The sequence below is a fragment of the Saccostrea cucullata genome, unplaced genomic scaffold, assembly GCF_032062105.1.
Source record: "Saccostrea cucullata isolate Sc308-1 unplaced genomic scaffold, CSIRO_AGI_Scuc_v1 ctg870, whole genome shotgun sequence".
Lineage (NCBI taxonomy): Eukaryota > Metazoa > Mollusca > Bivalvia > Ostreida > Ostreidae > Saccostrea > Saccostrea cuccullata.
This window is the reverse complement of record NW_026930195.1, coordinates 350,094-362,500: the sequence shown is the minus strand read 5'-3', so window position 1 is coordinate 362,500 and position 12,407 is coordinate 350,094. Positions and strand designations below refer to the sequence as shown.

At 39.6% G+C, this 12,407-nt stretch overlaps 1 protein-coding gene across 1 annotated transcript in view; it reads left to right on the top strand.

Moving 5' to 3' along the window:
* The window catches only part of LOC134283226 (uncharacterized), a 15,286-nt gene extending 3,109 nt beyond the window's left edge, over positions 1-12,177 (top strand). Inside the window, exons 2-8 of the mRNA XM_062765674.1 lie at positions 798-1,431; positions 5,832-5,875; positions 7,116-7,172; positions 7,685-7,755; positions 8,898-9,101; positions 9,215-10,918; positions 12,028-12,177. Of these exons, the coding sequence (XP_062621658.1) occupies positions 798-1,431; positions 5,832-5,875; positions 7,116-7,172; positions 7,685-7,755; positions 8,898-9,101; positions 9,215-10,918; positions 12,028-12,177 (2,864 nt within the window). The remainder of the gene's footprint in view (positions 1-797; positions 1,432-5,831; positions 5,876-7,115; positions 7,173-7,684; positions 7,756-8,897; positions 9,102-9,214; positions 10,919-12,027) is intronic.
* The last annotated feature ends 230 nt before the right edge of the window (positions 12,178-12,407 follow it).

Below are 12,407 nucleotides of genomic sequence, written 5' to 3'. Positions count from 1 at the left end.
CTTCCATACTTTAACGGTCCCTAGAAAAACCCGCTCAAATGTGTAAGCAAACAAAGAAACCATGAAAATACGACATTTTTGGCCTTTTGATCCTTTACGGGGTATCAGTGTGGCAATCTCAAATAAGGAACAAAAGGTACCATATAATCCCTATTAACCGCCCCTACCCCTATAAGCGCCCCCTTAGGTCTTTTTCAATTGTCAGGAAATAAGGGCCCGGGCCAGCCGCCCCTGTAAGTGATTAAAATCAGCTAGAATCGTATCAAAAAAATGAAGAAAGTGAAAATGAAATTTGTCTTCATCCAATTTCTCAGTAGAAAATGAACAATTTAGCATTTTTGGGTGGATTATCTTTACTTTAAGTAAAGTTAGACATTATCTTAGTTGTTTCTTGTATTTATTTTTATTTTCAAACGATTTTTTGAAATTAAAATATGACATTAAGTATCATAAAGAGAACACCAAAATAACCGCCCCCTTTCTGCAATTTTCTAAGCGCCTGGGGCGGTTAATAGGGATTATACGGTAATTTAAAAATGGTTGAATTCTGTTTTAGTAACACAATGATGTGTTCCTTCTTTTTTAACATGAGATCCAAAATGTCCATTCAATTTGTTTGAATTCTATTTTTAGTAACACGATGTATTCCCTTTTTTACAGGAGATTCCATGTGTCCATTGCTTGAGTTCTATTTTTAGTAACACCATAATATGTTCCCTGTTTTTACAGGCCATGTGTCGGACTGTCCAGTGTTTGAATTTTATTTTTAGTAACGTGATGTGTTCCCTTTTTTTCAGGGGACCCCACGTGTCCTGTTAGATCTTTTAAGAAATATTTGAGGAAACTGAACCCGATGAACCCGTGTTTCTGGCAGCGACCAAAGAGGACGTACTACCAGTCTGATGCGGTATGGTACGAAAATGCGCCGCTTGGAAAAAACACACTGTCTGCACTTATGTTTAATCTAAGCGAGGAAGCCAAGCTTAGTAAGAAATACAGCAACAGTAGCATAAGAGCCACCGATTTAACAGAACTAGAGTATCAATCAGAATTAACAAGACTGGACCACCAATCAAATTTAACAAGACTAGACCACCAATCACATTCAATAAGACTGGACCACCAATCAAATTTAACAAGACTGGACCACCAATCAAATTTAACAAGGCTGGATGATCAACCAGAGACTACTAATGTGATATCAACAGTAATATCTGATCTGAGTCACCAAAACTCTTGTGCAGATTGTGATAACAAGACACGTACCCCTATCCTGAATGAGTATAGAAATATTTTGATTGGAGAAGCAGCCATCGCCTGGAAGCAGCTGATTGGACGATTTGACTTCTGTCATGACAGTGAGCTAGCCAGTCATCTGATTGAGGTGCATGAAGTGTATTGTATGAGCAAGGGCGTCTGTCCTCTGGAGAGGTAGGTAGAAAAGTGGTCAACAATCACTCAGTTAGTGGTACAGTGGTAGGTAGATTAGTGGTCAACAGTCACTCAGTTAGTGGTACAGGAGTAGGTAGATTAGTGGTCAACAATCACTCAGTTAGTGGTACAGGAGTAGGTAGATTAGTGGTCAACAATCACTCAGTTAGTGGTACAGGAGTAGGTAGATTAGTGGTCCACAATCACTCAGTTAGTGGTACAGAGGTAGGTAGGTTAGTGTTCAACAGTCACTCAGTTAGTGGTACAGGAGTAGGTAGATTAGTGGTCCACAGTCACTCAGTTAGTGGTATAGGGGTAGGTAGATTAGTGGTCAACAATCACTCAGTTAGTGGTACAGGAGTAGGTAGATTAGTGGTCCACAATCACTCAGTTAGTGGTACAGGGGTGGGTAGATTAGTGGTCCACAATCACTCAGTTAGTGGTACAGGAGTAGGTAGATTAGTGGTCCACAATCACTCAGTTAGTGGTACAGGGGTGGGTAGATTAGTGGTCAACAGTCACTCAGTTAGTGGTACAGGAGTAGGTAGGTTAGTGGTCCACAATCACTCAGTTAGTGGTACACGGGTAGGTAGATTAGTGGTCCACAGTCACTCAGTTAGTGGTACAGGAGTAGGTAGATTAGTGGTCCACAATCACTCAGTTAGTGGTACAGGAGTAGGTAGATTAGTGGTCCACAGTCACTCAGTTAGTGGTACAGGAGTAGGTAGATTAGTGGTCCACAGTCACTCAGTTAGTGGTATAGGAGTAGGTAGATTAGTGGTCCACAGTCACTCAGTTAGTGGTACAGGAGTAGGTAGATTAGTGGTCCACAGTCACTCAGTTAGTGGTACAGGGGTAGGTAGATTAGTGGTCCACAGTCACTCAGTTAGTGGTACAGGAGTAGGTAGATTAGTGGTCAACAGTCACTCAGTTAGTGGTACAGGACTCAGTTAGTGGTACAGGAGTAGGTAGATTAGTGGTCAACAGTCACTCAGTTAGTGGTACAGGAGTAGGTAGATTAGTGGTCCACAATCACTCAGTTAGTGGTACAGGAGTAGGTAGATTAGTGGTCCACAGTCACTCAGTTAGTGGTACAGGAGTAGGTAGATTAGTGGTCCACAATCACTCAGTTAGTGGTACAGGAGTAGGTAGATTAGTGGTCCACAGTCACTCAGTTAGTGGTACAGGAGTAGGTAGATTAGTGGTCCACAGTCACTCAGTTAGTGGTACAGGAGTAGGTAGATTAGTGGTCCACAGTCACTCAGTTAGTGGTACAGGAGTAGGTAGATTAGTGGTCCACAGTCACTCAGTTAGTGGTACAGGGGTAGGTAGATTAGTGGTCCACAGTCACTCAGTTAGTGGTACAGGAGTAGGTAGATTAGTGGTCAACAGTCACTCAGTTAGTGGTACAGGGTTAGGTAGATTAGTGGTCAACAGTCACTCAGTTAGTGGTACAGGGTTAGGTAGATTAGTGGTCAACAGTCACTCAGTTAGTGGTACAGGAGTAGGTAGATTAGTGGTCTACAGTCACTCAGTTAGTGGTACAGGGTTAGGTAGATTAGTGGTCAACAGTCACTCAGTTAGTGGTACAGTCACTCAGTTAGTGGTACAGTCACTCAGTTAGTGGTACAGTCACTCAGTTAGTGGTACAGTCACTCAGTTAGTGGTACAGTCACTCAGTTAGTGGTACAGTCACTCAGTTAGTGGTACAGTCACTCAGTTAGTGGTACAGGAGTAGGTAGATTAGTGGTCAACAGTCACTCAGTTAGTGGTACAGGAGTAGGTAGATTAGTGGTCAACAGTCACTCAGTTAGTGGTACAGGGTAGGTAGATTAGTGGTCAACAGTCACTCAGTTAGTGGTACAGGGTTAGGTAGATTAGTGGTCCACAATCACTCAGTTAGTGGTACAGGAGTAGGTAGATTAGTGGTCCACAATCACTCAGTTAGTGGTACAGGAGTAGGTAGATTAGTGGTCCACAGTCACTCAGTTAGTGGTACAGGGTTAGGTAGATTAGTGGTCCACAATCACTCAGTTAGTGGTACAGGGGTAGGTAGATTAGTGGTCCACAATCACTCAGTTAGTGGTACAGGGGTAGGTAGGTTAGTGGTCCACAGTCACTCAGTTAGTGGTACAGGGGTAGGTAGATTAGTGGTCCACAGTCACTCAGTTAGTGGTACAGGAGTAGGTAGATTAGTGGTCAACAATCACTCAGTTAGTGGTATAGGGGTAGGTAGATTAGTGGTCAACAATCACTCAGTTAGTGGTATAGGGGTAGGTAGATTAGTGATCAACAGTCACTCAGTTAGTGGTACAGGAGTAGGTAGATTAGTGGTCAACAATCACTCAGTTAGTGGTACAGGAGTAGGTAGATTAGTGGTCCACAGTCACTCAGTTAGTGGTACAGGAGTAGGTAGATTAGTGGTCCACAGTCACTCAGTTAGTGGTACAGGAGTAGGTAGATTAGTGGTCCACAATCACTCAGTTAGTGGTACAGGAGTAGGTAGATTAGTGGTCCACAGTCACTCAGTTAGTGGTACAGGAGTAGGTAGATTAGTGGTCCACAGTCACTCAGTTAGTGTTACAGGAGTAGGTAGATTAGTGGTCCACAGTCACTCAGTTAGTGGTACAGGAGTAGGTAGATTAGTGGTCCACAGTCACTCAGTTAGTGGTACAGGGGTAGGTAGATTAGTGGTCCACAGTCACTCAGTTAGTGGTACAGGAGTAGGTAGATTAGTGGTCAACAGTCACTCAGTTAGTGGTACAGGGGTAGGTAGTTTAGTGGTCAACAGTCACTCAGTTAGTGGTACAGGAGTAGGTAGATTAGTGGTCAACAGTCACTCAGTTAGTGGTACAGGAGTAGGTAGATTAGTGGTCCACAATCACTCAGTTAGTGGTACAGGAGTAGGTAGATTAGTGGTCCACAGTCACTCAGTTAGTGGTACAGGAGTAGGTAGATTAGTGGTCCACAATCACTCAGTTAGTGGTACAGGAGTAGGTAGATTAGTGGTCCACAGTCACTCAGTTAGTGGTACAGGAGTAGGTAGATTAGTGGTCCACAGTCACTCAGTTAGTGTTACAGGAGTAGGTAGATTAGTGGTCCACAGTCACTCAGTTAGTGGTACAGGAGTAGGTAGATTAGTGGTCCACAGTCACTCAGTTAGTGGTACAGGAGTAGGTAGATTAGTGGTCCACAGTCACTCAGTTAGTGGTACAGGAGTAGGTAGATTAGTGGTCAACAGTCACTCAGTTAGTGGTACAGGGTTAGGTAGATTAGTGGTCAACAGTCACTCAGTTAGTGGTACAGGGTTAGGTAGATTAGTGGTCAACAGTCACTCAGTTAGTGGTACAGGAGTAGGTAGATTAGTGGTCACACAGTCACTCAGTTAGTGGTACAGGAGTTAGGTAGATTAGTGGTCAACAGTCACTCAGTTAGTGGTACAGTCACTCAGTTAGTGGTACAGTTAGTGGTCACTCACTAGTTAGTGGTACAGTCAGTCACTCAGTTAGTGGTACAGTCACTCAGTTAGTGGTACAGTCACTCAGTTAGTGGTACAGTCACTCAGTTAGTGGTACAGTCACTCAGTTAGTGGTACAGTCACTCAGTTAGTGGTACAGGAGTAGGTAGATTAGTGGTCAACAGTCACTCAGTTAGTGGTACAGGAATAGGTAGATTAGTGGTCAACAGTCACTCAGTTAGTGGTACAGGGTTAGGTAGATTAGTGGTCAACAGTCACTCAGTTAGTGGTACAGGAGTAGGTAGATTAATGGTCCACAGTCACTCAGTTAGTGGTACAGGGTTAGGTAGATTAGTGGTCCACAATCACTCAGTTAGTGGTACAGGAGTAGGTAGATTAGTGGTCCACAATCACTCAGTTAGTGTTACAGGGGTAGGTAGGTTAGTGGTCAACAGTCACTCAGTTAGTGGTATAGGGGTAGGTAGATTAGTGGTCCACAGTCACTCAGTTAGTGGTATACAGGAGTAGGTAGATTAGTGGTCCACAGTCACTCAGTTAGTGGTACACGGGTAGGTAGATTAGTGGTCCACAGTCACTCAGTTAGTGGTATAGGGGTAGGTAGATTAGTGGTCAACAGTCACTCAGTTAGTGGTATAGGGGTAGGTAGATTAGTGGTCCACAATTACTCAGTTAGCGGTACAGGCTTAAATAAAATTCTTGAATATCGATATGTATCGATATATCGATATATTGATACAGCCCTATACAATGACCCTGTCTATTGTTAAAGTTAAATATTGACTACATGTAACTCTTACATTCAAAAAGGATAATGTTCACCTTTTTAACACTGTGTCACTGTATTTATTAATTAAATGATAACAGCTCTCCTAGTTAATTCCATGCCTACATCAGATAAACTGTGTATTCTGTATACTTGTAGAACACGTGATTTACAGAACTCTGATCTTGTCTGCAGGACATTAGGTAAGTAATTACTATATTACTGTTCGGAAATTTTCACCCCCATTTAATTTTCGCCCTTACGTTCTACCCATATTTGGGTGAATATAAAACTGGGCGAACTCTAAAGAATACAGTATTATTTTTTAAACAAAATGCGACTCGGTGAATTTGAAATGGAACAAAATTGTTTGCAAAGTGTGAAAGGGGGAAAATAACCCTGTATATAGTTACTGTATCAAATTAACAGTTTTTATGCCCCGCCATGAATATGGCTTGGGCATATAGTTTTTATCATGTTTCAAAGAAACTGTCCAAGATATTTTCATGAAACTTCGCATGCTGATAGATATTGATGAGAGCTATGTAACTGCATCTGTAACTGCATCAATATTTTTTACCTTGACCTTTCCTTTGAACTTGATCTTACTTTTCCTAAATTAGTGTTTAGCTCAGTTTGAAAGAAACCATTCAAGATGATGTTATCAAACTTCACATCAACTTTTTTGACCTTGACCTTTCCTTTGACCTTGACCTCAATTTCCTAAATTACTGTCAATCTTAATATGCTGATATATACTGATGTAAGCAATTCAATTACATCAACATTTTTTACCTCATTTGAACTTGACCACTTTTATCAAATGGTGTTTATGTCAGTTTTAAAGAAACTATTTATAATTTTTTTGAACTTTATATGCTTATACCTACTGATGAGAGCTTTAAACTGTATCAACATTTTTGACCTTGGCCTTTCCTTTGACCCTCACTTTCCCTAAATTAGTGTCAAAACTTCGTGGATTCAAGTTTGTTCAAATGAAGGGCTATGCCTTCTTCCAAGGGGAGATAATTTCAACTTTATTTAAACTTCAATACTGCTCTGATTTTGCTTTGTCCTTGCCAAAGTGTTCAGGTGAACAATGTGGTCCCTAGGCCTCATGTTTGAATTGCAAGCAGTGTTTTCCATAAGATTTAACTACTGTAACAGACCAAAACAACCTCTTCAGCTCAAAGAAATTTCTCTTAGAAATTAAAAAATTCAAAAATTAAATCTTCCGATCCCCACAAAAAGTTTGTTCACAAAACTCAATGCAACCCTGGGTAGATTTTCTTTTTTATTGAATCCAAGTTAAGCCAACATGAAATGTTTTAAAAATATTCCCAAAGCCAGTTGAGCCAGAAAAATATAATTAAAACTTAACAAAATCAGTATCTTTACTCTGTTGTATTAAAGCAATCATAAGTTTATGCTTGAACATTTCAGGTCAGACTCCAACAAAACGCTCTGGAGAGAGAGAAGAAATGTCACTAAAGTTAGAAGGTAAAACTTCTCATCACATTTGGTTTAATTCATACCAATTCACTTATCTTCATAGATAATGTATGATTTTAGTATTCAAGTAAAATTATCTTATGGTGAAGGGAACTCTTCTTTGACTTGTTATCAGGACAATATGCCACTGTCTAGTAAGTATGCATCTGATTGCCCTACATATCTCCGCCATCAAACATATGTCAGGAATAATTTAGGGTTGTCTTTTAACTTATGGCACATCAGACATGAAAATATTTACTTGTGTGAAAAAGCAGAACCATATTCAATTTAGTTGAAGGGAAATTTGGTCCCTTACTTGGCTCTCGAGTGATTTAGTTTCATTATCATACCAATGCCTACCATCAATTGGGACTTTTGATAAGTTGATGAAGTATAGTTGATTCTTAATATATTTGTATAATGACCTTAAATTTCTTTTGACAGTTATGAAGTATTCCAATGATAATTTTCTTGTTTTATTTTAATAGATGATGATCTTAACTATTTTCTTTTGACAGTTGATGAAGTGGATGATTCTGTCGATGAGGACTTGAGTGGTGACAGTGACCTTGACCTTCCAAGTGAAGAGGTCAGTGTCAAGATATTTATAAACCTAGATGGAGGTATACAGTATGTGTCATGAATAGAGAGGGCTTCATATTTTAGCGATTCTAACACAAGAATACCACAGAATACTTGATATCGCGATTGCTCAACTTAGCGGAACTCTTTCGCGATGGAGGTAGGAAACGTCTATTGGGTGGGGACAAATGTGCTATTGAATACAGTGCAAGATTGGTCATTGTAGAGTTGATAAGGATATATTAGTTAAAAAATCCTGGTGGAATACCTTGCTTAGAATTAGCTGAACCAGCCTAATTAATTTTTGAGATGAGCTAATCCTAAAATGTTATATTTTTAATGATATTTTTAACTAAGCGGACTTTTCTCATTAAATTTTCATTGAAAATTGTCATATTTTAAAGCTGATAAAATATTCTAAACTTTCCTTAGTTGACAATCACCTATTTGGAGTCCAATTCTTTGCAATACATTGTACTTTCGACATTAAATTGATCGAATCATTTGATTGTTACTACTGTAAACAATGTCATGTGTCCCCAACATCTAGAGCTTTCTCGACTCTCCCGCAAAAGAGCGGTAGTAAGTTAGATAACTGCGAGGTACTCATGATATTATGTATTTGAATAATAAATGGAAAAGATAAACAGTAGTATTCAATCACCCAAAAATACATTGCTGTAAACCAACTATAATTCACGTAATCTTTTATTCGCAAATTGTCAAATTGAAATAAAACGGGCAATTAATTTTTGATACTGAAAAACTGTTCTCTACAATTACTAAAGAAAATTAAATGATTCATGGCGATTAATGTTCTCAAAGTAGAGAAGGTCGTAAAACTTGTGGATATTTCTCATACGCAAATAAAAGTTGGTTTACATTAACTACACATATCTGTCAAAAGGATTTAAAACCAGGGATTTTAGGGGTGGGATCAGCTGCCCTGAAGAAGTAAGAATCCCCGGCCAGTGTATAGAATGTCACTAACTCTGGGACTTATTTCTCTCAATGTTTGAGCCTAGTGTTATTTGTCTTTGAACTTACTTTCCTAGGACATCATAAATTTAAAGAAAAAAAAAACATATTGCATGTATTTATTAAATAATCTATTAAGCAGTTTTTCATGATTAGTTTTTTTTTTCTCAGGAAATTGAAGGAAAAGAAGAACCATACTTTTTGGATAATATCTCGCTAGATCCTGTATCTACTCAGCAAGCCAAAAGCAGGGTACCTCATACACACAGTGAATCACTGGACTCTGGAGGACATGACTCCTCCCACATAACCACAGAAGTCAAACAAGAACCGGTGGAAAGTAATTCAGAAGCTGGGAGTTTTACAGTGACAAATGTGAGCTCTTTAATATGAAGTTTACCTTAAATCAGTGACAAATTTGTGATCTAGGTATGAAAGTTTCATTCACATCTTCCAATTTTTATTAAAGTCTATCATCTAACTTTCAGAACTCATTGGGTACTGGTGAAGTGATAGGGAATCAAACTTTCCAAACAAAGCCAGCTAGTGTCAGTGCAGCACAGACTTCACTACTGACCACACTGAAACACACAGTGATCACAAAACAGACTCAGAACACAAATACATGTACAACACAATCACATCAAGGTCAAAGGTCACCACCTTTTAGATTTAGTTCTGCTCAGGGTGTGAAAAAAGAAGATCCACCAACTGGCTTACTTAATCTTTACACAGAACAGAAAGGCAGTACCTTGTACATAAAGAAGGGAACCACTCCAAACTCAATTCTTGTATGTTCCAAGAATGCTGGATCATTCCAACCAGCAACACTAAACCTACTCACTAAATCCGAAACACAAAGTTCTTCCGCACTAGAGAGATATAGGGTATTGCCAAATGTAGGTCATCCTGCCCCAGTTTCCTGCCAACCTGTATCAACCTCTTCAAAATTAGGTCGGCCTGCTCGAGTTTCCTGCCGACCTGTATTAACTTCTTCAAAATTAGGTCAGCCTGCCCCAGTTTCCTGCCGACCTGTATCAACCTCTCCAAAGTTAGGTCATCCTGCCCCAGTTTCCTGCCAATCTGTATCAACCTCTTCAAAATTAGGTCAACCTGCTCGAGTTTCCTGCCAACCTGTATTAACCTCTCCAAAAGTAGGTCATCCTGTCCCAGTTTCCTGCCAACCTGTATTAACCTCTTCAAAAGTAGGTCATCCGGTCCCAGTTTCCTGTCGACCTGCATTAAACTCCTCCCCTAATACGGCATTTTCAGTGATAAAAGACGGGCAGGAGCCATCACCTGTGTCAACAGTGATATTCATAAAAAAAGGGCAGCAGGGTACACCTGAACCAAGTAAAAAAGGGCAGCAGGGTACACCTGTACCAAGTGTTCCATCACTTAAAGGATATGATACAGTCCAAGCATTGAGTTCTTTGTTAAGAGAAAAACCTTCACCTCGCTCTGGTGTGTCTCTGTTACAAGGACAAAATACACCTGTGTCTCAAGGACAGAATACACCTGTGTCTCAAGGACTGAATACACCTGTGTCAGGTGCTTTACAAGGACAGAATACACCTTTGTCACAAGGACAACAAACACCTGTATCAGGAGCGTTACAAGGACAACATACATCTGTGTCAGGAGCGTTACAAGGACAACATACATCTGTGTCAGGAGTGTTACAAGGACAACATACATCTGTGTCAGATTCATCACAGGGACAACATACATCTGTGTCAGATTCATCACAGGGACAACATACATCTGTGTCAGATTCATCACAAGGACAACATACATCTGTGTCAGATTCATCACAGGGACAACATACATCTGTGTCAGGTGCGTTACAACATACATCTGTGTCAGGTGCGTTACAAGGACAACATACACCTGCATTACATGGACAGATAACACCTATGTCATGTGTTTCAGTTTTACAAGGACAGACTTCCCCTGTAAAGGGATTTCCTGCCCCTAGTATTCCATTGTCAAAAGGCACACAGAATGGTCCACATGTTCCTCATTTTTTATTGATTAAAGGAGGGCAACATTTTCCTTCTCCAGGTGTGTCTATGATGACAAGTGGACAGCATACATCACATGTCCCAGGGTTCTTACTGATCAGGGGAGGCAAGCAGACGTCACATGGGTCAGATTTACATGGTGAACTCCAGGGAGAACAAAAAGAAAAGGTATTGAGCCCATCATTAAAAATTTCTTTTTATTTTGATGTACATAAACCCATATTTTTAGCTCACATAAGTGAGCTTTTCTGATCAAAGATTGTCTGTTTTCTGTCGACAGCTATGACAGTGTTGTTGTCGTCGTCGTAAACTTTTCACATTTTCATCTTCTTCTCAAGAACCATTGGGCAAATTTCAACCAAACTTAACAAAAGTATCCTTGGGTTAAGGCAATTCAAGTGTTTTAAAACAAAAAGCCAAGCCTTCTTCTAAGGGGAGATAATTAAGAATACGTTAAAAAATGAAAGGCATCTTTTAAAAAATCTTACTTTGAAGAACCACAGAGTCAGAAAAGATGAAACTCATGTGGAGGCATCCTCAGATTGTGTACATGTAGATTCAATTTTGTTCAAATCAAGAAACCTAAGCGTAGGGTGGGGCCATAATGGGGGATCAAAGTTCAACATAGGAATACATAGGAAAAATCTTTTAAAATCTTCTCAAGAATAGCAAAGCCATATAATAGTTATATATTAAAAGCATTCAGCAGGTAGTTTAGATTGAAATTTATTCAAATCATTACCCCTTGAGCAAGGGTGGGGCCATAATGGGTGATCAAAGTTTTTTGAAGGATAATATAATACCCCTTTGAAATCACTTTTATATTTAAACTTTTCAAGATGGAACTGATTTTTGCTTTTACCCAGTCAGTTGCAAGGTGAGTGATGTGGCCCCTGGGCCTCTAGTTCAAGGTAGATGGGAAGAAAGGTTTCTTTTGTGTCCATCTGACAAATTGATTATTATAAGTCACGCACACACACACACACACACAAATTTTTATAAATGTCATTTTACAGGACAACAAACACCAAGTATCAGGTAGAAAGGTTATTATACAAGGACAACATACATCACAAGCTGTGTCAGGAGCATTACATGCATAGAAAAAACACATCTAAAATTTCTGTGAACTTGAGACACTAGATGGTACTAGTAATTATGCCCGTTTCCTATCTTAGGTCAAAGGTCACTTACTTGTGACATTCAAACAAGTCTTAGAATTCATCAGTGTATTTATAGAAAGTTAGAAACACATGTGACTCATCTGATTTTTATAGGAAACGAATGAGATGGCTGCAGAAGACATTGGAGAACTTGAAATGTGTCAGGTGTGTTACAAGGAGACAACATACACCTGCAGAAATACGTGGACAGAGAGACATCTATGTCATGTGTTTCAGTTTTACAAGGACAGACTTCCCCTGTAAAGGGATTTCCCGCCCCTAGTATTCCATTGTCAAAAGGCACACAGAATGGTCCACATGTTCCTCATCTTTTATTGATTAAAGGAGGGCAACATTCTCCTTCTCCAGGTGTGTCTATGATGACAAGTGGACAGCATACATCACAATCTTCAAAGGATTGGAAATCAAGAAGGTAAGTCATCCTCATATAATTGTGTACTGTAAATCACTTTTTATTCGCGAGAACTTTATTT